The sequence below is a fragment of the Talpa europaea genome (assembly GCF_964194135.1).
Source record: "Talpa europaea genome assembly, chromosome: 13".
NCBI classification, from domain to species: domain Eukaryota; kingdom Metazoa; phylum Chordata; class Mammalia; order Eulipotyphla; family Talpidae; genus Talpa; species Talpa europaea.
Genome location: NC_140080.1, coordinates 98,782,663 through 98,809,463, shown reverse-complemented (window position 1 = coordinate 98,809,463; position 26,801 = coordinate 98,782,663). Strand labels below are relative to the sequence as shown.

Sequence of the window (26,801 nt, the reverse complement as noted above, 5' to 3'; positions counted from 1 at the left end):
CTCATGCCCTTTCAGGTTGGCTCCGGGGCTGTGTCTTGCGCCTGCCGCAGTCGGGAGGGAATCCCCGTGTGCTGCACCTGCCGCTCTTGGTGCCCTGCCTGGGGCCGCCTGGTGGGCTGGGTCAGGTGGGCTTTGGTGCCAACGTGGATGGCTCGCGGTGCTGCACCCGCTGCGCCTTGCAGGGTGTGAACTGCCCTGGGCTGGAGGAGCACTGGGTGGGGGCCTGTCAGCGAGTGAGGACACAGTGTCCCTGCTGTCCCCGGGGAGGCCCTGTGGGAAGCTGGCCTTCCAGGCCGGGGTGGGGGCCTCAGCCGTGCAGCCGGAGTTTAGGGTGCCGAGACTCAGGGCCAGGTCGGGATGGGCATCCTAAGGCTGCAGTTTCAAGTTTACATAAGAGGTGGCCGGCAGAGCCAGCCCGGCCTTGCTCTTGAAGTGGTCTAGAAGTGCCCAGTGGCACAGCGCCGCCCAGTCCTGCAGTGGCCAGCTCGGCAGAGCCACTGGGGCGCTGCGTCCTGCTTCTGTGTGCCGCGGCTTCCCTTGGGCTGGATCGTCTGCCTGCTGCAGTGACAGCGCTGCCTCAACACGCACGACAGCGCACCCTCATCCCTGCCTTGCGCCGGTGCCTGCCTTCCTGGTCTCCCCGCCCTGTCTGGTCTCGGTTTCTGGTGCCACCTTGTCCTGGAATCCAGGTCTCACACTGTTTTCAACTCTCTCTTCATCATTGTTCCTTAAAGATTTGGTATCTGGGGCCTGCCCGGTGGCGCGGCGGGTTGAGCGCAGCGCTGTGAAGCTGTCCGCAGCCTCTGCAGTGCGGGTTTGATTCCCAGCCGGCCGGCGAGATACCCACATCGTGTGGCAGACCTCCCCTGTCTCCCCGCCGCTCCCCTCAGCGGTGTGTTCCGTCGGTCTGCCTGTTCTGTCCCCTGCTCTGTCTCTGGGGAATCCTCTCACCCTCCCGCACCTCTGTCCTGTACCCCAGTTCTTGTATAAATAGATAAATCTTAAAAAAAAAAAATTTGGTATTTGTTTGATGAAAAATTATTTTGGTGCACACTCACTTACTGTGATTTATTTTAATGATTCAGCACACGACGATGGTAATAATTGTTTAAGTGTTGGCTTCTTAAAGGAAAGCAGCTGTTGGCACATCTGCTTGGATTTGGGCGGGAGCCTGTTCTGTAAATTGGACTGGATTGATGAGTTTCGGGGAGGCGCGCCGTCTCGGTCTGCGGACACGGGGGCCTGGGGTGCGGCTGCTGCCTTCCTAAGCTTGCTGTCTTCTCCGTTTCAGGTGCTCACCGCCGGAAGCCATGTTCTCCAGGTAGGAGCCACGCGGCCCCGCCCCAGGCCTCTGCCGCTGAAGCCGACAGCTCCTCTGAAAATGGAGAGATAAGACGCGGCCCCGGCCGGCCTGTGTGACCGAGAGCCGCGCCCGCCCTCGCCGGGCGAGCCTGCGTCCTGGACATGGACCACCACCGGGAGGCAGAGGTGGAGCTGCGGAGGGGTCCCAGCCCCCCCCGGGCCGGCCGGAGCCCCGACATGGACGGGGACAGGGCCCTGAGCCACAGCTGCTGCATCTGTGGGAAAAGCTTCCCCTTCCAGAGCTCGCTGTCCCAGCACATGCGCAAGCACACGGGGGAGAAGCCCTACAAGTGCCCCTACTGCGACCACCGGGCTTCCCAGAAGGGCAACCTGAAGATCCACATCCGCAGCCACCGCACGGGGACGCTGACCCAGGGCCACGAGCCGGAGGCGGGGGAGACGCGTGCGGCCGAGGGCCTGGATGGCTGCGCCAGCCCCACCAAGAGCACGTCTGCCTGCAACCAGATCCTGAACGGGGCCGCGCCGCTGGACGGCAGCAAGATCCTGCTGAGGAGCAGCAAGAAGGAGGCCGAGGGCGCCCCGGAGGAGGGCAAGGCGGCGCTGGCCCCCTGCTCCTTCTGCAAGAGCAAGTTCCCGCGCAAGCAGGAGCTGCAGCGGCACGTGCAGCAGGCGCACAAGCCCTTCGCCTGCCGGCTGTGCAGCTACGTGACGCTCAGGGAGGAGTCGCTGCTGAGCCACATCGAGAAGGACCACATCACGGTGCAGGGGCCCCCCGGCGCCGAGCCGGGCGTGGAGAACGGCAAGCCCGAGCTGCCGCCCGGCGAGTTCCCGTGTGAGGTGTGCGGCCAGGCCTTCAGCCAGACCTGGTTCCTCAAGGCCCACATGAAGAAGCACCGCGGCTCCTTCGACCACGGCTGCCACATCTGCGGCCGCAGGTTCAAGGAGCCCTGGTTCCTGAAGAACCACATGAAGGCGCACGGCCCGCGGCTGGGCAGCAAGAACAAGCCGCGGAGCGAGCTGGACCCCATCGCCACCATCAACAACGTGGTGCAGGAGGAGACCATCGTGGCCGGCCTGTCGCTCTACGAAGTCTGCACCAAGTGCGGGAACCTGTTTACAAACCTGGACAGCTTGAACGCCCACAACGCCATCCACCGCCGCGTGGAGGCCAGCCGGACGCGGGCCCCGGGCGCGGGCGGCACGCGGAGCGCCGAGGGTGGTGCCCCCGACTCGCAGCAGCTCTTCCTCCAGTGCCTGAACCTGCGGCCGGCGGGGGCGGCGCCTGCCCACAGTCAGGCCGGCCTGCGGGTGGCCGAGCTGGACCCGGTCAGCAGCTACCAGGCCTGGCAGCTGGCCACGCGGGGCAAGGTGGCCGAGCCGGCCGAGTACCTCAAGTACGGCGCCTGGGACGAGGCGCTGGCCGGGGACGTGGCCTTTGACAAGGAGCGGCGCGAGTACATCCTGGTGACCCAGGAGAAGCGCAAGCGTGAGCCGGAGCCCGGCACACCGGGGCCCCCGCGCAAGAGGGCGGGCGCCCCCGGGGACCTGGCGCCCGGGCCGCTGGAGCCCCGGCCGTCGGCGCGCCCCAGCCGCCGTGCCACCGCGCCCGCCGGCCACGGCAAGTCGTCCGAGTGCTTCGAGTGCGGCAAGATCTTCCGCACCTACCATCAGATGGTGCTGCACTCGCGTGTGCACCGCCGCGCACGCCGCGACCTGGAGCGCCACAGCCCCGGGGACCGCGCCGCCCGCGCACGGGGCGGCTCCCTCAGCGAGGGCGACTCGGCCTCGCAGCCCAGCAGCCCGGGCTCGGCCTGTGCGGCCGCCGACTCCCCAGGCTCTGGCCTGGCCGATGAGGCCGCGGAGGAGAGCGGAGAGGAGGGCGTGGCCGACCCTGCACCAGGTGAGCACTGGCGCCCGGCGGGGCACAGGTGGCCCCGTGCCCGGTACTCCGGGTGTTCTTGAGCCGGGGTGGCCCAGGCCCAGTACCCCTGAAGCTGAAGCTGGGTGGCTCAGGCCCTCCAGGGAGCCCTGCACCCAGGAAACCTTGTGCTGGGGTAGCTCTCGTCCAGGTACCCCATGCCCAGGTAGTTTAGGCTCAGGCCCTGCCCGGGTGGCCTTGTGCCCAGGCAGCCCAGCCCCATGCCGTCAGGGCTCCGGGAGCACCAGAGCCAGTAGGTTGGCACCCAGGTAATCCATGGGCGTGGGGCCCTGGCCCAGTAGCCCTGCGGCCAGGTAGCTCAGACCCAGGTAGCTCTACGGCTGCCTGCATAGCTTGTGCTCGGGTGCCCTAGGCTGGGTAGCTCAGGCCTAGTCACCTCCACGTGGTGCGTCATCCTCAGGCCAGGGTTTCCCAAGGTAGTCCCGCCCCAGGAAGTTGGGGCTCACCCAGGCGGCCCCGGGCGGCCCTGTGGAGTTGTGCACCCCTTGTGTACGTGCATGTCAGCTGTGGCACACACACGTGCTGTTGGCGCCTCTTCTGCTCCTGGTGGCCACAGGCCCGGGGCGTTTCGTAAACAAACACCTGTGGTTTCTCGAGTTGCTGGTCCCAGCATGAACCCACGACGGACCTCTGTGAGGTCGGCCCCTCCGGTCACGTGCCATGTGGACTGGTTCTCATCATCCTGCACGCACAGGCATGCACACACAGACATGGGTGCACACACAGGAGAACACAACAAACCCCACCCCACATATGCGCCGCTCGCCTGCGCGCGTGCACACACGAGAGGAGATTGGCGGCACGCACGCTCCCTTCTGCTCCCTCCTGTGCCAGCGAGCCGAGGAGAGACGCTTGGGGCTTGGTGTGCGGTTATAATTAATCTCCTTGGATCCAGCCGCCCTGGGGGTTTCGACGCGGCTAATTGGAACAGATTGCTTTCCAAATCGCAGCTATGTAAATATTTAAAGGTGCTTGGCCAGCTTTGTTTTCATCCTTTTTCTACTTTTTAAGCATTTGAGACATTTTGATATTTTCTCCGTCATTTTTGGCTTGGGGTAATTTTTCGAGGAGAAGGTGCTGTTGCAGTGGCACCACGTGCGCCTTTATCAGCGTCCGTTTCCCTCTCCGTGGAAACTGGCTCGTGGGTGTTGCTCTCACCTGGAAGATGGAGAATGACGGAGCCCAGTGCTCCTCCGGGCTGTTTCCCTTCTGCGGCGAGAACCCCCCGTGCAGTTCTTCAGAACAAACACGAGTCTGTCCTTTCTTCCTCATTAGAGATTTCGCCGAGGCTGCGGAGCGGAGCTGAGTTATTAAAGGCTGACGCCGTGTCTGATGTGCGCGTCTGTCTGTTCCACTCAAGTGTGTGTTGAGTCAATAAAAAATGTAGAGAACGGTTGTCCCCTGACCCCACGGACGGACGGCCACCCGCACGCGCGGCCGCGGCCGGAAGTGGGTGACCGCCGGGGGGCCGCCCCCGAGCCCGGGCTGGGCCCCGCGCCGAGGGGGGGCAGGAGAGCAGACAGTCGGCGCGCACGGTCGAGGTGCGTCCCGGCGCCGTGGACAGTCTGCTGTGGCAAGTCCGGTGGATTCGAGTGTGGCCCCCGGGCAGTGCTTCTGAAAATGATTCTTGCTTTTTCTTTTTTTAAAAAACCCACAGCTGTAGCTTTGCTGCCCCACGCCAGCGCCACAGCTGCCTTTCCCGTGGGAGGCAGAACACTAGCTCAGCCCCGGGTCTGTTTTTCCTTTGAAGATAAATCTTCCGTGTTTGAAAGCGCTCAGGGCCTTGCCTCACCTTGGCGGTGGCGATCAGAGGACTCAGAGCTCAAGATGCCGGAACCGCGCGTGGGTCTCGCTGTAAACGAGGGCGCGGTTTCCCTCCCCCAGCTTCACCGGCAGCACCTGTGCTTGCGAGGGACACAGGCTTCCTCTGCGTGGTCACATCTCCCTGAGAGATTTGCCGCTTCAGATGATTTTATCACGAGATCGTCTGGCACGGTTGAGTCCAACGCGCTGACCACAGAATGACCAGAGTCTCGAAGCCGTCGGGAGCCCAGAGAAGCGGAGCCCACAGGGCGGCACAGAGCGCAGCTCCCACTGCCCCAGGGCGGCTCCCTCCTCAGCCCGGCCTGCAGGGCACGGAGCAGGGGGTTGTTTCCTGGGGAGAGACCAGGCTGGGGCGTCTGTCCACACCCCAGGCTCCTCTGCAGACCCAGCGACGGCGTCCAGGCTGCCGTCTGGAGAAGCGCACGCTGTTCTGAGTTCTCTGTTGTGATCCGTAGCGCGCCGTGGCTTTTGGCTAAAATGTCCAGACAGCCCCGGGAGCAGCTGGCCTGTCCCGCCTTTCCTGCTGGCTCTTTCAGCCTCCGAGGGACTTGAATTTCTCGTGGAGTGGCCCCGGCACGGCTGGCTAGGCACGTGGAGGCCGAGAGAGGCAGACGCCCGCCGCGCTGTGACCATGCCGTCTGCTCTGGTGGCGCAGCTGGGACCAGAGCTCAGGTTTCTCTGGCTGTCCTGCAAGCCCCTGTTTTACCCAAAGATTTTTTTGGCCGGACAAAAAAATCCATGCAGGAATGGATTTGCTGATTCGGATCTAGAAATAATTTTCATTACTAGAGTCATCGACAGAAATTGTTTCCGGAAACGTTTCTCAGCGGTGTCGCCTCCCGCCCCTTTGGAGAGCTGCAAGTCCTGGAGCCTTTATTTTGTGGAGACCCCGGCCAGGGCCGCCTCACCCCCTGGGATCGCCCAGGGCAGAGGGCACGCGGCGGGGGTCAGAGCGCGTTGCCAGCAGGGCCAAGACCTCGCTCGAGAAGGTGATGTGACCGACGAGGAGGCAGGTGCCAGCGCAAGTTAAGACTTTTGATCTGGGGAAACACGGAGCTTCCGGTGCCCACCTGGATCAGCAGTGGGGAAGGCGCACTTGGGTTCATGGAGACCCACATTCCAAAGGCCCACGGAGTCAGGCGCTGAGAGAGCCTTCCCGGGAGAGGACGACATGGGTCTTGCCAGCGAGGACTGTGTGCCAAGGAGCCGCGAGGCGTGGAGGGCCCACCTAGGTGCGGCTGGCCTGAGTGCCCCGCAGAGCTGGGGCAGCTGCCCTTCCTGCCAGCCGCCTGCGCGCCCAGCCCGGCTCTCCCAGGGCACGGGATCCATCTGTTGGGCTCTGACTCTGACCACGCTCCGCAACTCTGTTGATAGGAAAACCCAAGTTTTAGGTGATGCTGTTCGACATTGCAAGTGTTTGGCTGTTTATTGAACAACAAAAATGGGCCAATCAGATGGCGCCCCTCCTATGGCCTGGGCTGCTGGGGTGGGGGGCGGGGGGCCCCTATTATATGGGAGCGGGAGGACTTGCTGGAAGTAAACGTGAGCGGGGAGGGGCGCCCCTCCCTTGGTCCTGCGCGGGCGCCTCCCCCTGGGCACATGGGGCTTGGCAAGGCCGCGTGTCTCACCTGCATGGGCTGCTGGTCACGGGGAGGCGCAAGGACGCTGCCCGCAGGCCCGGTGCTCCCCCGGCGTGGGCCCCTGACCCAGGCAGCAGCTCAGCGTGCCCCCGGGGAGAAGGCTGCTTGGCCTGGGGGCCAAGTGCAGGGGCGTCCGGACAGTGCCTGCTGGGGGCTTGAAAACCTGAGCCGCGGCGGCTCTCGGTGGTTCCAGACTGTCCCAGACCCCGCTGCGTCCACTTGGTGGGAATAACTGGAGTAGGAGGGGGATGCTCCCAGATCCTCGTTTGCACCGCAGGACTGGGGTGCGCTCACCAGGCAACCTGGAACCCCGCGGACTTGGCACCTCTTGGAGCAGAGCTGGCCCCAAGCCGCGTGGGCAGAGGCTTCGCACCTGGACCCGCCGTGCGTCTGCGTCTGGGGCGGCCCACCTGAGGCTGTGCTCATGGGCTGGCGATATCCCAGGCCCTCAGACACGGTATTGGCCGGAGCGGCCGCCACACCCCGGCCGCCGGGGTGGACTGCCTGCGCGTGGGCACGGCCCGGAACTGCGCCCGGGTAGACGCGTGCTTCTCTGCCCGCGACACGGGACAGAGTCTGGGTTGTCGAGGTGGTGGGGAGCGGAGAGGTGTTTGGCTGCCCCTGTGTTTTATCAGCGAGGAAACTGAGGCACCGGCTAGCTCTCGTTCGCCCAAAGCCATGGGTGGTCGCAGAGGACTGCATGGTGGGGGAGGTTCCGCTGACTCCTCCCTCTCCGCCTGGCCCTGCTGCCCGTGGGGCCGAGACGCCCACGTGGGGTTGTCCTGGCCCATCCCGGTGGCCTGACCCCGCGTGGGCGTCCCGTGCACAGCAGAATGGCAACAGACCTGCTCCGTGGCGTCCAGTCCCACCTGGGAAGGACCCTGGGTTGCCTCTCGGGGGGCGAGGGTGGTGGCCCTGGGGGTCACGCCCGGCCCGGGCTCCAGGCCCATGTGTGCAATAAGGCCTCTTTGAGGAGACCGCGGAGGCCAGCTCTCCTGGCGTGGCCGCTGTGACCACCTCCGAGAGTGTCCCCCGAGGCAGATGGGGCGCGGGTCGGAGGCTGGAGGAGGCCGCTGTGTTCACCTCCGCACGACAGCGGTTTCAGCCCCTTCCTCTTTGTGTCACACCCCAGGTGGACTCTGCGGGGTCCCCGCGGGCTGGTGGAGCCGCTCCTCCCCCGCGTGCAGCCGGGCCGGCGTGTCGCTCCTGTGGGCCCCTGTCCTGCGGGCGGGAGCGTGGCCCCTCCGGACTTGCCCCAATGCCACAGGCCGTGTGCAGGCACGCTCGGTGGGCGTGGCGAGCGGGGCCGCCCTGGGGCAGGTGGTGGCCGGGCTGTGTGCCCGCGCGGCCGGCGGCGGCACAGTGTGTCCGAGTCTCTGTGTGTCCTGTGCGCTTCTGCGTGGAGGATGAGGGTGAGCGGGTGCAGATCGTGCCTTCCAGGGAGGGCTCAGCATTCTGGGAAATGACCTTTCCTGACCCTACGGTCTTGGGAGGTCCCTTGACCCGGGGCCTGTGCGCCCCATTCTGGTGCAGGCGGGGTGGGGGTAGAACCAGGCGGCACCTCACGCTGAGGACAAAGCCCTGCGGCCACTGTCCCCCAGACCTCCCAGGCTCCCGGGCTGCGGAGGCTCAGGCTGTCCTGGCACCTGCTCCTTCCAGGTGGGCCCCGGCGTGATGGCCTGCACGCTCCGAGGCCGAGGACAGGCCTTGGAGCCCGTGTGGGCCCTGGGTGGGCTGCCTGGCCCTGCTGCAGTGCAGGGTCAGAGACCGGAGCGTGACATTTGGCCCCGTGCCCTATCCCCTGGCAGGCTGGTGGCACAGCCCAGTGGGGGCCCTTCAGGCCCAGCCCGTGTTGGGGGACCTGGATGGAACCCTCGGCCTGGCCCTGTGATGGTGCAGAAACCACGCCAGCAGTGGCTCCTCCCGTGACCTTGGCCCCGGTCCTTGAGTCAGCTGCTGGAGGCCGCAGGTGCATGTCCCATGTGCAGTTCCCGTGTGCTGAGCCTCGCGCTGCCCTCACGCCGCGAGCTCCGAGCAGACTCACCTGACCCCAGCACCCCCGTCGTCCTGGTTCCGACTGGCATGCTGGGCTGCTGGTGACATGCGTTGTCCTGGTCGCCTGCCTGCAGTGGGGACAGGACTTGTTTGGTGAGTCTGGACCCTCTTTTTTGAAGCACTTTGGTTTCACTTGAGACGTGTGTTTGTTGCTGATGTGTGTGCCTCAGCCCTGGGTCTTCATCTTTCATTTGCGCCCCAGCTTGCTTTTCGTTGTTCCTTCATTTCCTGTCTGCGGGGCCTCCTCTGGGCCAGTGTCCGTGAAGGCTTCGAGGGTTGCTGATAGGCCCCAGGTCTGCATGCGCCAGGTGCATCCATCTTTGCATATTAATATGGGCTGTGGTTCACATCTGTATTTCACAAACCTTGCAAAACCGGGGGGTGGGGAGGGGCGCCTCTGTCACCCCAGTCTTCTTGGTTCCTTTTCGGTGTCCTCACACCACGGTGCACACGCCTGGCCTCCTGTGTCGTGTGCAAAGGCGGCCAGTGAGACGCTGGGCCGACAGCTGCCACGAGTGTTCTGTGAAAACGTGCCGGGCCTGAGTGTTGCTCACGCTCTGTCTTCTAGCTCTGACTGCTGCGTTCTGAGGCCGCTTAACAGGATCCCTGTCTCCGTTTAGTAACCTAATGGGTGAAGCAATGTAACATTTAAGGTGATAGTCCAGGGTCCTCTCACGTGAGTTTTCCTGTAGAAAATTATGTGGACGCGGCCCCCAATGTCTGAGGCCCTGGACAAAGGCAGCTCCCTCCAGAACCAGCGAGGCAGGTCCCTCCTGCTGCGGAAGCCGGAGGCTGCTCCCGAGCGTGGCGGGAGCACGGGGAGCGCTGGTCTTGGCGCTGGGCATGGCCGGGCGTCCAGCCCCCTTCTAGTGTCAAAGTTCCTTGGATTTAAACCTTGTTTTTGAAATATTGATCACTATGTGATTTGATTCATGACGTCATCTGTGCAGATTATTTTGGGATGAGACTGGAAATTGGTAGGAGTGGGATGGGTTGAACTTTTAATTTTTTAAAAAGATTTATTTATTTCTGCACATGAGCTGGGGTGTAGGCCAAGGGGGTGGGGTGAGAGGACTCACCAGAGACAGAGCGGGGATCAGAACAGGCGGATCCACTGAAATCCACTGCTGAGGGGAGCCGGGGGAGACAGGAGAGGTCTGCGCGCCATGTGGGTAGCTCCCTGGCCGGGGATTGAACTCGTGCTGCTGTGGCTGCCAATAGGTTGATAGCTCTGTTTTTAGCCCCTGCGCCACCGTGGAGGACTGAAATGGTAACTTTCAAGGACTAGCAGGTGCTGCTCTTTCAAAATGATGGTCTGCTGGGGCAGAGCTGTGAGGGTGACAGTGGCGTCCGCTCCCACAAGCTGAATCATCTGCAGTGAGTCATCTGGTGGTTAGAGGAGCGTCAGCACCCAGAGGTGACAAGCAGAGCACCTGCCCTCGGGCTGGGGGAGAGGCTCTCAGTGCTGACTTGGTGTTTGGGAAGCACTGAGGAGGGCGCTGGCAGCGGGACAGGAGCCTGCGGTTTCCATGGTGACGGCTGCTCAGGAGCCCGCAGCCGCACTCAGAAGCCACCAGGAGGGTCCAGCTTGGGCATGGGCGGGGCCAGCAGGCCGGTGCCGCCTTCACCCGCCGCCCTGGGTGCTTCCTCCCCCACGGGTCAGAAATTCCTGGTTTTGTCCTTTGGCTGACTGGGAAGCCGGGACCGTGGGGTGTTGCTGAGGTGTTGCTAGATGTTGTCGGAGCCTGCCAGGCTGTGAGCCGGGGTCCGGCCAGAGGGACGCTGGCACCTCGGCCTCCTCACGTTTGCTCCCCCTCCTCCCCAGTGCCGCATGGCCAGGGCCTCCTCTCCCCAGGTTTTGTGGCCTCTCTGCGCTCCCGTGCCTCTTCCCTTCAGACAGGCAGAGGGGAGCGAGGGACAGGGCAGAGCCCAGCAATGGGTCCTGGCCAGGAGGCAGCAGAGGCACCCGGGTTGGATGCCTTCCCAGGCCCGAGTCAGAGAGGACCCCGGCCCATGGCTGCTGGCCAGGGGAGGGCCAGAAGGCACAGCCGTGGGGTTGCCTTTGCCCACCCTCCACCTGCCTCCGGGGCACCCGGCCCCCTCCTGGCTGAGTGTGGGGGGGTCACCTCTCAGCTCCTTCTGATGCCCTCACGGGGGAGCAGATCTCTCTGACCAGGTGAGGGACCGTGACCCCCATCTTCTTGCCTTGGGGTTGCTCACTGCCCCAGGCGCTCCTCCCCAGGCAGTGAGGAGGAGGCGGAGGGGAGAGCGGGAGGCGGCCGTGCGGCACCTGCCCGTGGCCACAGGACACCGTTGGTGCTGAGAAAGTCCTCCCGGACACCTGGGGCGCCCAGGCCGTGCACACACACTTGAGGGCAGCCCCTCTGTCTGCCCCCCCGCCGCCGCCCCCGCCACCCTGGCCGCACAGCTGTGGGCGCACGGAGGTCTTCCTCCCTGCGCGTAATGGGGTCGTTCTGCTTGTGGGGCTCCCGCCTGCTCTGTCCACACACACTGTGTCCTCCTGGCGTCGCCTCGCTCGGGAGCTGCTGAGAAGTGGGACGTGACCAGAACGTTCTGCCTGGGGTGGGTGTGCACAGTGTTTCCAGGGTTCCAGCCCAGAGCACTGCGGCAGGTGTGCAGCAGCGGGGCTGGGAGGGCACCTGGCGGGCCTCACTGCTGAGTCCTCGAGTGGCAGAGACTCTGGGGATGCAGCTTGCATTTCACTGGGTCCCACCACGCGGTTGTGGTGTCTTCCCCGCAGTAGCGGTGGGCACGGCCGTCCTCCTGAGCTTCAGCGATTCTGGGCGCTGTGCATTTTTCTAGAGTTGCCTCTGCAATAAAAAAAGTATTTTTATTGCTTTAATTTCCTTTCTTCTGGTTTCTGTGAGAGTGAGCATATTTTTAAGCTGACCACTTACATTGCATAATTTATATCCACTTTGCACATTTAATAATTTCTTGCTAGTCCTTTTCTTATAAGAACCCTTTACATATGATGGAGAGGACATCCATTATGCTTAGTTTAGATTCTTGCTCCTACTTTTCCTTTGGGCTTTTTACTTTATGAAGTCGTCTTATAGAAATTACATTTTTATTTATGGTTTTTATATTTTATACACAATTTAGAAAGATATTCCAACCTTATTAAAATATTTTCATTGAATAAATTTGTTGCTTTATTCCATTTGCTTTATTCCACATTGCATTAATCCATTCATGTTTTCTGTGAGATTTTTAAATTTGTTTTCCGTGTTGCTACCTAGTTTTCCCAACATTAATTTCTTCAATCTTCAGTCTTGCCCCACCGACTTGAAATAGAAAGCTCACCTGTGATACCATGCCCTGGCCTTCTTAATGGGCAGCTGAAGGCTTGGTAATCCTTCATCAGACCCCAGCAGGTGTAAGTACTTGTCTCAATAGGTGGGTGGGAAATCTCAGGACTCAAGTTTACACCAATAAGTGTTGACACTCAGCTGTAACCCCAACACTGGTCCTTTTTTTTTTTTTAAAGATTTATTTATTTATTTATTTATACAAGTACTGGGCAGTCAGAAGCGCGGGAGGGTGAGAGAATTCACCAGAGCCAGAGCGGGGAGCAGAGCAGGCAGAAGGACCGAAGGACACTGCTGAGGGGAGCAGCGGGCGGCAGGAGAGGTCTGCGCGCCATGTGGGACCCTCGCCCAGCAGCCGGGGATCGAACCGGTGCTGCAGAGGCTGCGGGCAGCTTCGCAGCCCAGCGCTCAACCGCTGCGCCACCGGGGAGGCCCAACACTCGTCCTTTGATTACTCGATGCTGGGCGGAGCAGGGAGGGTGGGCAGAGGCTTGGTGCCTGTTACAAGTCACCTGGCCATTGGCCTTCCTGGCTTTGACCCATCACAGGATGGCTCGGGTATTAGCTGTAGATTCGCAAAGGAAACAGTATCAGCCTCCCACTGCCTCCAGCCTAACGGATCTGCAAGGTCATGTCAAGTTTGTATTCAGAGATCGGTCCGCACTTGAAACGGAAGGCTCTGGAACCTGGTGCTACTTTGAGGTAAGCCTGGATGCATCAGCCGAAGGGCCTGGCATCGGCCAATGCCCGTGGGCCAGCGGGCCACCTGCCAGTGCTGTCCTGCCGGCCGTGCGGCTGTGATGGGTGGAGGGTCCAGCCATCCCAGCGGGCAGCCCCTCTCTGCAGAACGTGGGGCCTGGGGTCCTCCCCTGCTGGCCTGGGAGAAGACCTGTTTCCTTCCTCTGCATGCAGTCTGCTGCATTCAGTGCATTCAGCCATCTCTTCTGCACTGGCCGCTTCCGCTGGGCCCCAGCCCGGCCTCTGTGTGTGAGGCAGACGCATTCCCAGCACCAGCGCGGGTCCCTGCGTGGCGCGGTGGCCTTCGCAGAGTGTAGGCCTCTCCGGGGTTTCCAGAGACATTTGTCTCGTCCCATCAGGAAAACAACCAATTACAAGAGTGAATTAGTCCTGCTTTGCCTAAAGATTTGTACAGAGAGCGGCTTCAGAGGATTCCCCCCACTCCAGTGTCCCGCTGCACCGCCTGAGATCGCCTCGGCGCGCCCCCCTTGCCGTGTTGGAGATTTCTGAAGAGGAAAGAGAGAAATTATGTCTAAAACGCAGTTACTTCTGAAGCATGTTCCCCTCCACCTTAGTGCTTTCCTCATTTGTAGGGCGAATCCGAGAGACAGTTTCCTTTTCCTGCTTTTCACGCCTCAGTTCAGTCTGCTCTGCCCGCGATCGGGAGAGCGGTCCGCCCGGGAGCTCTCCTGCCGGTGAAACAGTATGTTGGGAAACAAAAAATTAAAAATGTGTTTTATCGAGACATTCCGTTTACCAACAGGTGGTTTGTAATTTAACGATGCATCATTTATTCCACCGGCCGAGAGACTTTGCTCCTTAGTAACTCGGACTGGCGGCCTTCAGGCTAGCAGGTGCCCGCTCTTCTGCCCCGACTATTGGAACAGCTCCTCTTCAGAGGCCGAGGTGAGCCGCATTGCCAGGCGTCGGCGCCTCCTGCAGAGCCAGGGTGACAGTGGCCACCCGCCGGGGCCTCTCCTCTTGCGTCTGGGAGCAGCAGGACAGCGGCGTGGGGGAGGCGTTTCCCTCCACGGGGTGCTGCGCCACACGTCAGAAGAGGCCGCTGTGTGCAGCAAAGAGCTGCCAGATGGAAGCCAGTGGTTTTTATCCAGGAGACAATGTCATGGGCGAGGGCAGGTCACCTGTGGGTCACACACCTGTGTAGGTTCCCAGCTCCCGCATGGGCTGTGGGCGCCTTACACGCACGACCCCGGAGCACAGACGCTGGTGCTTTCGGGCTGGCTGAGGGCGCAGCACTTACTTTCTCGGGTCCCTGGGCTGTCTGCGGGCTGCCGTGTCCCCGGTCCAGGGCTCATCCCCGTGTGGACGCAGCACGAGGAGCGCAGGAGGGTCTGGCAGGCGCGCGTCCCTGGGGGCAGCACGGAGGTCGGCCTCTGAGTCACAGGCGAGGACACGTGTTCCTGGCAGCGCGTGCCCGTCCCACCCTCTGGCCCCCTGAGACCAAGAACAGCGTGGCCTGGTGTCCTCCCTCAGCCCGGGGCTATGAGGGAGGGTGGGCCTTGTGCGGTGGACGCACGGCCAGGGACGCAGGTGGGAGCAGGTGCTGGTCTGCGGGTGCAACGGCGAGGGGCTGCACTGGGACGTGGGCGCTGTCCCGTGGGCTGGAAGCTGCTTATCCCGAGGACCTGCCCGTCCCCAGCGTGTCTGGGGGGGCCGCTGGATGGGATTCCAGACGCTGGGGTTGTCTGCGTTTGTGACGGGCTGTCATCCGCGGGCGCCTGGCAGGGCGTACCCTGGGCACCCTCACATTCGCCCTGCGCTGCCTTCTGAGTCTCCAGCGAACACGGGGCGTTTCCTCAGAGCCCTGCGGGCTGATGTCTGGGGGCGTCTGTGGGCTCATGAATGCTTCACTGTGGCCTTAAGCCGGCTGTGAGCAGAACCACTGGAGGCGCACAGCAGGGGGGCGTCGGGAGGTAGGGGGGTGCAGCGGCCAGGGGCCCCCGCCGGCGACCCTTCTCTGCCTGGTCTTGCTCGTGGAGGCCTCAGCTCCTCCTCCTGCTCCCAGGCTCCCGGGGCTGCCTCCCCGGCCCCTCCTGGTCCCGTCTGCCGTGTGCCGGGGCTGCAGCTGAGTTGGAGCGAGCTGTGCCCGGACCAGCCTCAGCCTGTGTGTCGGCGCCGGCCGCGTCCCCGTGCCCCTGCTCTCCCTCGGGACACCAGCTGTCCCCAGGCCCAGCAGCGACCCCACGCTGTCTCCACACGTTGCCGCCATCCCCTGGGGCAGAATTGCCATCAACAGCCGAGACAGAAGCGGGGTGTTGCGGGGAGGTCACAGCGGCAAGCCCCAGACTGCCTGGGCCGGGTGCTGACCCCGCAGCTGGTGCCGACGGGGTCCATGTGGACCACTGCAGCGCAGACGCCGTGTCTTGGGGTATGGGTGAGCTTGCACGGACACGGCCGGGTGTCCTGTTAGCCAGCGGGCCCCTTTATCCTGGAGACAGCTGTGCTGTGTGATGTGACCCCCCACGTGCGTGAGGCGAGGCCCCCAGCTCTGGACTCTGCTCTCTGGGGGTCTTCTGTGCTGGGTTTGGGGGTGTCCTGGGGACTCCTGGATGACTCTTGCATTTCCCAGGCTCCGAGTGAGCAGCGTTGCGATTCCTGCAGTCACCTTTTCTTCGTGGTGCCTGTGCCGGGATGTGCAGGAGGCTGTGCGCAGGCAGGGGAGGCGCGGGCCTGTGTTTCCACGGCCTTGCTCAGCGCCTCAGACCTGCTGCCCGGCCCTCCGAGGGTGTGAGTTGCTTTTAGCTGTTACAGGTGGGCCTGCGCGCGCGCACACACACACACACACACACACACACGGCGCACACGCTCGGGCGCACGCACGCGGTCTCCTCCCAGAGGACGGTGTCCTCCGTGTGCTGCAGCCTGGACTCCGCAGTGGCCGTGGGCAGGAGCGCGCCCGGGCGCGGGGCCCCCGCGGTCCCGCCACCCCAAGCAGCCCGCCTCTCCGGGGACGGGCGTGCGGGCGAGGGGCCCCGCGGGCGCCGGGAGTGGCCGTCTGGCGCGCGCAGCCGCGGCCCGGCTGCCCTCCCGGGTCAGGGCGCGGGGTCGGGGCCGCGGCGCTGAGTGGCCGGCGAGGAGGTGACCGCGGGCCGCAGGACAGACGGGGCCGCAGGACAGACGGGGCCGCAGGACAGACGGCGCCGGCCGCCGGGGCGCTGCTCTTCCGAACCTTGACGCGGCGCCGCCGGGGCCGTCGGGGCCGTCGGGGCCGTCGGGGCCGCCGGGCTGCGTCACTTCCAGTTTCGCCGTCAGTCTCGTTGCCAAGGGTAACTTGGGGTCCCCGGGAACCCCCGAGGTGGCGGGGGGGGGGCGACGGGCCCCCTGGACTAGGCTTCGCAGAGCGCGGAGCCCCCCGGGCCCTGGTCCCCGCGCGGGGCGATGGCCGCCGGGCGCCCGTGCGCTGCTCTCCTGTCCCGCGGCCGGCCGGGCCACGAGGCCCTCGTTTGAACCGGGGGCGCTGACGGCGCGGGCGGGGGCCCGTGGGCACAAGGCGGCCCCGGCCCTGGGGGCCCCGCCCTCCCCGCCGGCTCGCGCCCCCCCCCCAGCGCCTCGCCCGCCGCTCCGCGCGCCCCCGGGACTCGCCGGCCGGTCACTGCCCAGAGGCCCCGGGGCCAGGTCGCCCTCGCGGGTCCGCCCAGGGCGGGCGCCCCCGGGCCAGCTGCCCCGTGCGCCCTCGCCCCTGCGCCCGCCTGCGCGGGGAGGCGCCTTCCTGGGGCTGGGGGGCGCCCCCCGCGGGCCAGCGCCCCGGAGCCTGCCCCCCGAGTCCCGCAGCGGAGCCTGATGGCCGCCCCTGACGCCGCCGACAGCTTCTCCCCCGCGGGCTCAGGGGCCCGGCGGTCACGGGGCGCGCGTGGCGCCGAGACGGGGAGCCACAGGCTTTCCGGGGAGCCCCGGGCGGGCGGGCGGGCGGGCGGGCGAGGCTTCCCGTGCCGCGCTGGCACCGGGCGGAGGCGAGGGGCGAAGCTGAGCGCGCGGACTCTCCTCGAGGCCGCGGCCGGGGAGTCCACAGCCCAGCAGTGAGGGCGCCCCGGGGGCTCCGAGCTCCCCTGCCCCGGACGCCGCTGCCCGGGACGCCCCCTGCCCCGTGACGCCCCCCGTGACGCCCCCTGTCCCGGGACGCCCCCTGCCCCGTGACGCCCCCCGTGACGCCCCCTGTCCCGGGACGCCCCCTGTCCCGGGACGCCCCCTGCCCCGTGACACCCCCCGTGACGCCCCCTGCCCCGGACCGGGACGCCCCCTGCCCCGTGACACCCCCCGTGACGCCCCCTGCCCCGGACGCCCCCTGCCCCGTGACCCCCCCTTTCCGGAGACGCCCCCTGCCTGTGAAGGCGCGTCCCGCCCACTGCGCACCTGGGAGGAGCCGCGGGCTCCCCGGCAGTGGGGGGCGGAGTAGGGGGAGTTGGGGGGCGCCAGTGGCCACGCCTCGTGCGGGGCGCCCCTGGGCCCCCGGGCAGCCTTGAGGCGCCGTTTGGCGCGTTCTTGCTCTTGCGGGCGGGGGGAGCCTCCGGCCCCCGCCGTGCGAGCCCCCGGCCTCCGCCCCCCGCGCCTCGTGGCCGGCGCGGCCCCGGCTGCGTGGACGTGGCGTCTCGGGGCGCGGAGCCCGGGCCCCGCCGGCCCCCAGGACCCTCCTCCGCGCTCCTCCGCGGGGAGCGGGCGCTGCTGCTTGTGGAGGCCGCGGCGGGCCACCCGCGGCGGGCGTGTCCCCTGCTGGCCGGTCCCGCGCGGCGTCCGCTCCTGCTGCCGTCGGTGCCCTCGGCTGCCGCCCGCGCCCGGGGCTCGGAGGGCAGGTGCCGGCCGGGTGCCCGCCAGGGTGCGGCGGCCTCGCGCGGGCAGCGCGGCGGCCTCCGGGGCCGGCGAGCGGGGGCAGCCGGGCTCCCTGCGCGCCCAGCGCGCTGCCCCGGCCCCCGCGCCCGGCCCTGTGCCCGCGGGTGTCGCCGCCGCAGCCCGTCAGCCGGGCGCGCAGAGCCGGCGGGGCTGCAGCCTGGACGGGCGCCGCGCCCGAGGACTCCCGGGGCCTCGCGGACAGCGCGGGACACGCGCCCCGTCGCCGCCGCGCAGGTGCCGCCCGGCCGCGTTCCGGGACCGGCAGGCGGGGGGTTCGGGGCGCTGCGGCGCGGGGGGGGCCCCAGCGTCCAGGAGCAGAGCCGCCGCGCCCGGGGTGCTGTTCCCCGCCGCGCGCCCGCGCCCCCGGGCGTCCACGAGCCCAGACCTGGGGGCGCTTCGGCGGCGGTGCCCGCCCCGCGGGGCGCCTCAGGGACGCGGGCGCCGCCGGGGCTCGAAGCCAGGCGGGTGCTCCGGAGTCCGCGGGCCGCGCCTGGGCTCCGCCGGGCTCCCCTGGGCTCCGCCGGGCTCCCCTGGGCTCCCCTGGGCTCCGCCGGGCGGGCGGGCGGGCGGGCGGTCCTCGCGGCCGAGGCGGGGCGGGCGCCACCTGGTGGCGGCGCGGCGCGCGGCGCCCGACCCCGGCCTCCTCCGGGCCGGACGCGCCAGTGACCGCGCGGGCCGGGCCGGGCTGTGCCGGCTCCGACCCGGCTTCTTGGTTCGCTCTTCGCGCAAGCTCGCGTTTGTGTGAACACACGGGACGGGGGCTCGTGTTTCCAGACACGCGAGAGCCCGGCTGTGAGTGGTCGCGGCCGCCCCCCGCCGCCCCGGGCCGCCCCCCGCCGCCCCCCGCCCCGGCCCTGCGGCCCCGGCGCCGCCCCCCGCGCGCCCGCGCGCCCTCCCCCACCCCCCCGCCCCGCGGTGCCGCTGCCCCCGGTACGCGGGCGTCCCTTCTCCATCAGGCCGGGCCGCGTGGTCTCCTTGAACGATTTTTCGAATTTCTGCACCGCCCGGGTTTCCCCCAAGGAGACGCGACGCGCGCTCTAGGGCCCGGGCAGGGCTGGGGCGGCCGCCGCTGCCCGCCCCGTCCCCGGAGCAGGCGGGAGCTCGGTCCACAAACACCGCCGGGGCGGGGGTCTCTGCTGAGCCCCGGGACGCCGGGGTGAGTTCTCGAGGGGGGCAGACCGCCTTTCCCTGACCCCGGGGTGAGGAGGCGTCAGGCGAGCCTTTCAGATGTTGACTTTGCCCTTGAGCAATAAAGAGTTTTTGAAAATGTTCTTCCAGTGTTTAAACTTGATGCCTTTTCTCCTGTAGCGCTGGTTTGTTGAGTTAGAGGCCCCGCCTTTAACTTGACAGTGTTTCTGCAGCAATCAAGACGTCGCCTCTCGCGTAGGATATTTACTTGTTTTTCTTTTAACAAAAATAAGTCGCCGTTTTGCCAGTCACTCATCCTAGCGTCCAGCTACCGGCCGTCGGGGCCGAGGCTCCGTCCAGCGCGAGGCCGAGCGCGGGCCGCCAGGAGAGTCGCGCTCGTGTGTGAGGATCTGCAAACGCGTCGTTCGTGCTGCGGGTTCCTCGTCACCCAGACGTCCTGATCCTCCTCGTGGTGCGGCTCTCAGGCCGCCTGCTGCCCTGAGCGCGAGCACCCTCTCCGGCCCTGGGCCTGGCGCTCCCAGCCTCTCCCGGCCCCGCCTGCCTTGGCTCTGGGGAAGCCATGTCTGACCCCAGGGGACCGGGAAGTGACAGGGGCTCCCCGCTCTGCCCGGCGCCCGTGGGGCTGTCCCCTCCCTCCTGCAGCCGCGGGTCACCGGCGTCCTTCTCTGGAAGCCAGGCTTGTCCCCTCGTCCCTGCTCTGTTCCCGCTTCCCGGGAAGGCGGCTGGCAGGTCGCGCCCGCCCCGCTGTCCCGGCAGCTCCTTGGCTCCGCGCAGACACTCAGAGCTTGTGTAGCTGCCGCTGCTGTGGCTGTGATTTTCCGAAGTTTGCGGCTTCACATCCAAAGCTCCTTACGACGCTCCTCGTCCTGAGCAGAATCCCGAAGCCTCATGCCCCAGGCTGCACCCGGACGCGCTGGCGCAGCCGTGCAGACAGAGGCCGGCACTCCGCGGGACGCCCGACCGTGAGGCCGCCTCCCCGAGACCCGCCCGGCCTTTGTCCAGAGCGCTCGGTCCGCGCCGCGGGGATGCCTGCGGGGGTGCTGGGTGGCGGCGGCTGGCCTGTTCCACGTCGGAGGGTGTGAGGTGTCCGGGGACTCTCACCAAACCCTACCCTGTGACTTGGAGATGGAAGTAAACCCCAGGCCGTGGTGTGGACGGTGCTGGGTTCCTCTGAGCCGTGTCGAGCCCGAGTGTGGTCTGGTCGGACTCTGACTCCAAAGAGGTTCTGCAGAGCCCGGGCCGTGCTGGGCTGGGGCTGGCCTGCTCTGGGGGTCCTGCCTGAGGCCGGGTCAGGTTCTCGCTGAGGGTGCTCCAGAGCCTCTGTGCAGCCTTCCTGGAAGGGGCGCGTGCCAGCCCGTCCTCCCAGGCGGCTCTGGGTCAGGTTGGGGCTTGGAATGTGGCTCAGAGTCAGAGGGGCTCGGCGGGCAGGGTCTGGCCTGCGGCGGGCGGCCTGCGTGGGGTCCTGTGTGGGCACTCCTGCTGGCCCGCGCCACTCACACCAGGGTGGCCAGTCCGCCAGGGCCATGTCCGCCGCTGCCCTTGGCCTGGCCGCGCTCCACGGGCTTTGAGAGCGGCTGGGGCTGCCCGCGCCCTGTCCCTGCCGAGTGCCGGCGCGGCCGCTTGGTCGCGCTCTGTCCTGTCTGTTGTTCTGACGAGAAATGATAACTTCACGTCTCGCCTTTTGCATCCTCCAGGGGGACAGCCACTCTGCCACCACCGCGTTTCGGAAGAGGGGGCGCCGGCTGCGCTCTGCAACGGAGACTCGTGCCCCACGCCGGGAGGCACCCTGCCCGAGACGGCGCCCGCACTGGAGAGCGGCGGCAGAGACGCCTCCCGGAGACCCGAGCTGCCCAGGTTCCCTAAAGACCCGAGGACGCCCGTGCTGCCCCCCAGGCCAGAGGCCCCCGCTGACGCCCCTGCCAGGTCCCATCAGACTTTTCTGGAAGGAGCTGGCCTGCAACTCTCCTCAGAGGGCCAGGCCACCCCCCTGAAAGAGAAATCGTCTGATTTGCACAATAAGGATCCTCCTGGGGGAGGAAGAAAGGCGCCTGCCCCAGACCTGACCCCGCTGGACCTGAGCGAGAGGTCCACCCGGGACGCGCCCAGCCACAAGGAGCTGGCCTCCTCGCTGCAGGCTGCCCTGGCCGTCCACCCATGCCCTTACTGCAGCCACAAGACCCGCTACCCCGAGGTGCTCTGGATGCACGAGCGCGTGTGGCACCGGGTCAGCTGTGCCTCGGCGGCCCCGCCGTGGACCCTGCCCGACGGCCACAGGAGCATCAGGAACAGCTTGGTTTTCCTCGCTCGGAGCGGGCGCACTGGCCCCCCACCGGCCCTCGGGGGCAAAGAGTGCCAGCCCCTGCCCATCGCCCGGTTCACCCGCACGCAGGTGCCGGGCGGGGCGCCGGGGCCCAAGGGCAGCGCCTCGGCCCCGGCCGTGACCACGAAGGCCGCTGGCATGCCTAAGAGCAAGGAGGGCCAACTTGGGGCGGCCTGTGCACTCTGGGTGGCCGGCCCTGACGGTCCCCGGCAGACCAGACCCAGCCCTGGCCCCGAGCTGCCCCCCTCCAAACCCAAGCCCGAGGCCAGCCCCAGGCCGGGGCCCGTGGCGGGCGGCAGCTTCGGCAGAAGTGCGGCCCCCACGCCCACTGTCATCGCGCGGGCTGGCTCCCAGCCCCCGGCCAGCAGCAGGCCGGGGGAGAAGTACATCGTCGCCCCTGCAGGGGCCGGCCACGGGCCCTCGCATAAGCACAGTGCCCCGGACCCCCTGAAAGCCAAATTCAGCCCTCAGCCTCAGGGTCAGCCACATGTAAAAGGCAACGGGGGTCCCCCTCTACCTCCCCGGGAGCCCCCCTCTAAGACGGGCCAGGAGCTGCGGCCGCCGGCCAGCTGCGGGGCGGGCTCCCGGGGGAAGGGCTCCGCGCAGCCCCAGCCGGTGCTGCACACCGCCGCGCAGGAGCCGGCGGCCGAGGGCCACGAGAAGCGCCTGGACATCCTCAATATCTTTAAGACTTACATTCCAAAGGACTTTGCCACCCTCTACCAGAGCTGGGGGGCCAGCGGCCCTGCCCTGGAGCACAGAGGTAAGCCGCGCGTGCAGGCCCTGGCGGGCCCCGCGGGACTGCTGCTCACCGGTCACTGCCGCCGTGCGCCGCGTGTCTGGGCAGCCGCCCCCAACCGCTCCCTGTGACCGCCTGGGGGCGCTGGGCCAGGGCCTCGCACCTGCCCCTGCACCGCGAGCAGAGAGCAGGTGCCTCGTGGTGCCTCTAGAGAACCCTGATCGTCGAGCCTTGTCTCTGGAAGGACAAGGGTGTTCGCCGGAGGTGATGGCTTATGCCTACACCCAGCACTGAAAAGACCCGCCGTGTGCCGGCGAGAGGGGGCAGAGCCTCGTGCAGGGGGTGTGCGGGGGCCAGGGCCTTCCCGGCGCCCGCCCTCCTGCTGCTCGCGGGCGGGGGTTGCAGCGCCTGCGGTGCCCGCAGGTGCCGGCGGCGTCCCGGGCAGCTTGCTCTGGAGTAGAGACGCGGGAGGCTTTCCCTTGACCCCAGGTGTCCCGGGAAGCGACGTTTCTCCTATCGAGAGAGCAGACAAACAGCGACGGGGCGCTGGCTCGGGGCCCTACCCTCCGGAGAGACGCGCGTGCCGGAAGCAGGTGTCCCTTTAAGATAACGCTGGAGCTCCAGCCCCTAAAATTCTGAGGAAGTCGGGGCACTTCTGGGGGTGTGGCAGAAACTCCCATCGCCCGGGAGGCCCCTGAGTCCTCCGTGGGGAGGCCGGGCTACGTGGGCCACGCGGGCTGGTGGGTCATTCCGGGTGCCTGGTTTTCTCCTGTGGCTCTGGGGCGTTCGGGAACTGCCTGGGCCTGGGCGCATGCTCAGTTCAGGATGGACAGATGATGCCAAACAGGATGACCAGGTGTGCTGCCACCCGGCACTCTTGCCTCCGGGCCCCTTCCTGACCCCTGCGTCCTGCCTCTTGGCCTTGTGATCTTGGGGTGACGGTGCCTGGGCGCCCTGAGGGTTTTGCGAGCTTTGTGCTCGAGTACTGGTAAGAGCTCACGTATTAACCCTCTTGTTCTCTGGGAGGCAGAGGCGTCCTGCCGGGCGCAGGGGACATGGTGGGCACGCTGCCGCAGGCTCGGGAGCCGCCGCGCCTCCGGTGGCAGCCCTGGGAACCATGCAGCCGGGTGGCTGTTGCCTGCCGGGCAGAGGATGTGCTGGGGAGTGCCCGGGGCCTGTGGGCCCTTCATGTTTCATGAAACTCCTTCACCTTGTGTTTCCTTGGGCCTGAAAGCAGAGCAGCTGAGGACAGAGGTGCCTGGTCAGCAGTCAGTGCCCCTGCACCCCTTGCCCTGGAGGCCAGGCTGTGCTGGGCCTGGGGCTCCTGTCCATGTTGGTGTTGAGTGACCCTTGGCCTGCAGGACACACCCCACCTGCCGGCCCTCAGGGGTGCTGAGGCCACGCCTCAGAGGCCCTGGCGCTGCCCGCGGCCTGCGCTGCCAGGGCCTTTCTCCCCCGAAGAGCAGGAGTGTTTGAGTTAAGGCCCTGGAGCTGCGGGTCGCAGTACTGGAGGGGCACAGCGGCCTTCAACTTAAGGATCTTTCCCTTGTTTTTAAATGGGCCTCAGGATTTTGTTTTTCGGAGCGAGGTCAAATGTGAACCGTCTCGGCCACCATGACACACATGGTGTGGCTGCTCCCCACAGCTGCTGACGGGCTTGGCGGCCGCCTGTGGCAGGCCTGGGTGTGCTGCCCTGACGGGCTCTGGGGCAGTCCCGGGGCTCTGGGCCGCACCCGCATGTGCATGCATTTTAGGACCACACTCCTGAGCTAGGGAAGAGCCTGTCTCCAGCCTCGATGGCAACGCAGCTTGGGGCTTGGGTGGGGAAGGCTGCCCTGGCCCTCACCCCCTCTCTCTAATGCATGTCCACCACTTGCCTGCTGGTCCTGACTTTGGGGCCCCCGAGCAAGCCGAGGCATCCTCTGCTGCCCCTGGCCCCCTTCTCATCGGGTGCTGACCATCGCTGGCCGCCGTGGCTGTGCTGGTCATTGTGTGCCCGCCATGCACCGCTGCTCCCGGCTCCGTGGTGGGTGCAGACCTGAGCCTCACAGGGTTCCTTCTGCCCAGACAGGCCTCTCTGGCTCGTAGGAAGGGGCCTGTTTGGATGGGACCCGCTGGCTGGGTGACCTCTGGAGGTGTCACCTGCAGCCCTGGGAGCCGGTGGGGCCTGAGGTTGGCAAGGAGGCAGAGCTGCAGGGGTGCCCCAGGGGAGACGCCACAGCTGTGGTTGACGGGGCTGTGTCCACTGTGACGGGACAGGGGATGGGCAGGGCCTCTGAGTCTCGCTGCTTGTCAGAAAGCAAGACGATAGTAACCCCAGGTCTGCCGCATGGTGCTTGGCTTGGGCTGGTGTGGGCGCTCGGTTTGTCGGTTTGGGGCTAGCTGGAGACCCCAGCGGGGGAGGGCAGGCGCGCCAGCAGACGCGTGAGGGGCGCATCCTCCGTGGGCAGATGCCAGAGGCCAGAGGCTGGCGACCAGCTCTGTTGGGGCGGGGGGCGGCTCTGCAGGTCGCCCGTGCGACCGCCCGCCCTGCAGGGGCTGCGCTGGGAAGGGCCGTGCGTGGGGCCGTGCTGCGGTCTCTGTCGGGGTTTCTCGGCGCACGCTGGGTGCTGGCGCCTCCTCCGCAGGAGTCAGCAGCAGCTGACCAGCACGAGCCCAGAGCCGCGCCCGCGATCACCCCGCCACACCCCGCGTGCGTCTAACGGCCCCTCCGCAACACCGCGCCCCGCGGGTCTCCCTCAGCTGCAGGGTACGGGTGGCCGCTGGCCTCCGTGCGAGCCCAGAGTGGCTCTTTCTAGACCGACACAGGCTCTGCCTGCCAGGGCCGAGCGCCTCAAGGAGCGGCTGGCCTCAGAGGCCCGGCTGGCTGAGGGTTTCCGCGGGGGCTGGTGCTCGTGTCCGCGGGACCTGCTGTCCGGTGGGGTTTGGCCCGGAGGTAGGGCGGCGTCCTCCCGGGGCGCCTCTTCCCTGGCGAGGGTGTCCAGCCTCGGGGCTGCTTGTCGGTCACGCCTGTCGGCGGGGCGGTGACTCGGACCTGCCAGCTGCGGTCGAGGGCGCCTGCCGCCGGACACCCTTTGTCGTGGGTTAGCTCCATTTGCTCTGCGTCGGTGTCCTGCATCGTTAGAAGAAATTCGTTTGAAAATAACACGCTGAAATAGGGGCGTTCTGACCACGCTGGCTAGAGGGGAGCTGGCAGGGGTGTGTGGGGCTCCGTTTCTTCTGTTAACTGGTTAAACGTTAGGAACCAGAGGACCCCCGCCCCCCCGAATCTAAAAGACGGGACCAACTTTTGCTGAAATATGAAACCTGGTGTTGTGATTTGTTTGGATTCCTAGCCCAAACGTAAAGGCCACGATGAATAGTTTATTTTCTGTTATTCAAAGTGTTATTTTAAAATAGTCGAGCTGGAGACCCTGTGCCAGGGATGAGAGTGGCAGGACACGGGAGGACGGAGGCAGCCTCGCTGTCTTGTCCGTGGCTCTGGGTGTCTGTGCAGGCGACGGGTCGGTGCTGGGGCGCGCGGGTGCACCCCTCACGCTGCATTTTTCCGCCCTCAGCATCACAGATCAGACCTCAAAATCCAGCTCGTCTCTCAGCAGTCTCTTGTTCTTAAAAGCAAACATCTTAAAATGCATTACCTGTTTCTCCAAGTGCAACTCATGGCGCGACGTCCTGGCGGCCCCTGGCGACGTCCCGGCATGGCCGCGGGCCGGGCCTGCTGCGGCTGGCGGGGGGCGTGTGAGTCGTGGGCGTGTGTGAACTCCCGGGGCGGGCGCCCACTTGAGACTGGGGTGTCCCCGGGGATGGAGGCCTCGGCGTGGGTGCCCTCGAGCCCCGGGGACGACACCCCCTCCTCACAGAGGAGAAAGGGGCGGTGTAAATGCAGAGGGCCCAGAGGGCAGTGACCCCGGGACGCGGAAATGCAAAATGAAGAAAATACTTCTTCTCGCAGGCTGCAGGCCCTGGGTTCCCACAGCTGCAGGAAAGAAAAGGCACATTTTCTAGCGGCTCTGCTCTTCCTGACGACGCTTTCTCTGTAGAGCAAGAAAACAACTTGTCCGATCCACATTTCACGTCCACCTCCTCTGTGGCCGCGAGCCCTTCCTCGTAGCTGCACCCCCCTCGCCTGCCTTCTTGGACGCTTCACTCGTTCCTTGAAATCCCTGTGGGGCGGCCGTGAGGCCTGATAATCCGCTGGCCCGTGAGTCAGGAAGAGAAGCCGCTGTCCTAGAGCAGCGCTAGGGACATGTCCTTGCGGTGGTAACAAGATGCCGGGCGGCTGTGCTCTAGGTTTATGGATGAGGCGTCGCTGTCTGACCTGCCGGGTTTACGGGCTGAGGACAAGACAGGCGCGATTCGTGTGAGCCGGCTGACCCCAGCTGCAGGCCCTGCGGGGGAGGCCGACCCGGCTCCTCGGGCTTTGTTGTCTTTCCGAGATAGTCACAGGCTTTTTGACTCCTGCAGTTTAGAACTTTAGGCTTTTAGTGGGAGCGGCCGCCTCCTGCTGCTCTGACTGGGGGTGTGCTCTGTCCAGTCCCGGAGGCGGGTCCCCAGGGAGGGCCCCCGGGGACATACCTGGGACGGGGTCTGAGGAGTCGCCGTCCCGATGCCCTCCGCAGCGCCAGCACCAGGCGGGGAGCGCCTGCTTCTCTCTCCATGGACAGAGGCCCTGACCCTTCCTCCAGCGTCTCTAAAACCTGCTCCCCAGGAACCTGAGCCCCAAATCCTGTGCAAAGTGCAAAACGTCTGCCCTGATTTGCTGCCAGAGACTCGCCGTCTGGATGGCGCTTGGTCTGCCTGCCCGCGGCCCGCGCCGCCACTGCCCGGGCTCTGATGCCGCAGGTGTCCGCGGCACGGTCAGCCACATAGGGCCTTTCCTGAAACGTGAGCGGGGTGG

At 66.2% G+C, this 26,801-nt stretch overlaps 1 protein-coding gene across 1 annotated transcript; it reads left to right on the top strand.

Moving 5' to 3' along the window:
• Positions 1–1,271: 1,271 nt before the first annotated feature.
• On the top strand, positions 1,272–22,035 carry ZNF516 (zinc finger protein 516; the record flags this gene model as incomplete). The annotated part of the gene is made up of 2 exons (XM_084252722.1): positions 1,272–3,223; positions 20,540–22,035. The coding sequence occupies exons 1-2, from the start codon at positions 1,465–1,467 to the stop codon at positions 22,033–22,035; spliced, it is 3,255 nt and encodes a 1,084-aa protein (XP_084108848.1). The 5' UTR covers positions 1,272–1,464.
• Positions 22,036–26,801: the final 4,766 nt, after the last annotated feature.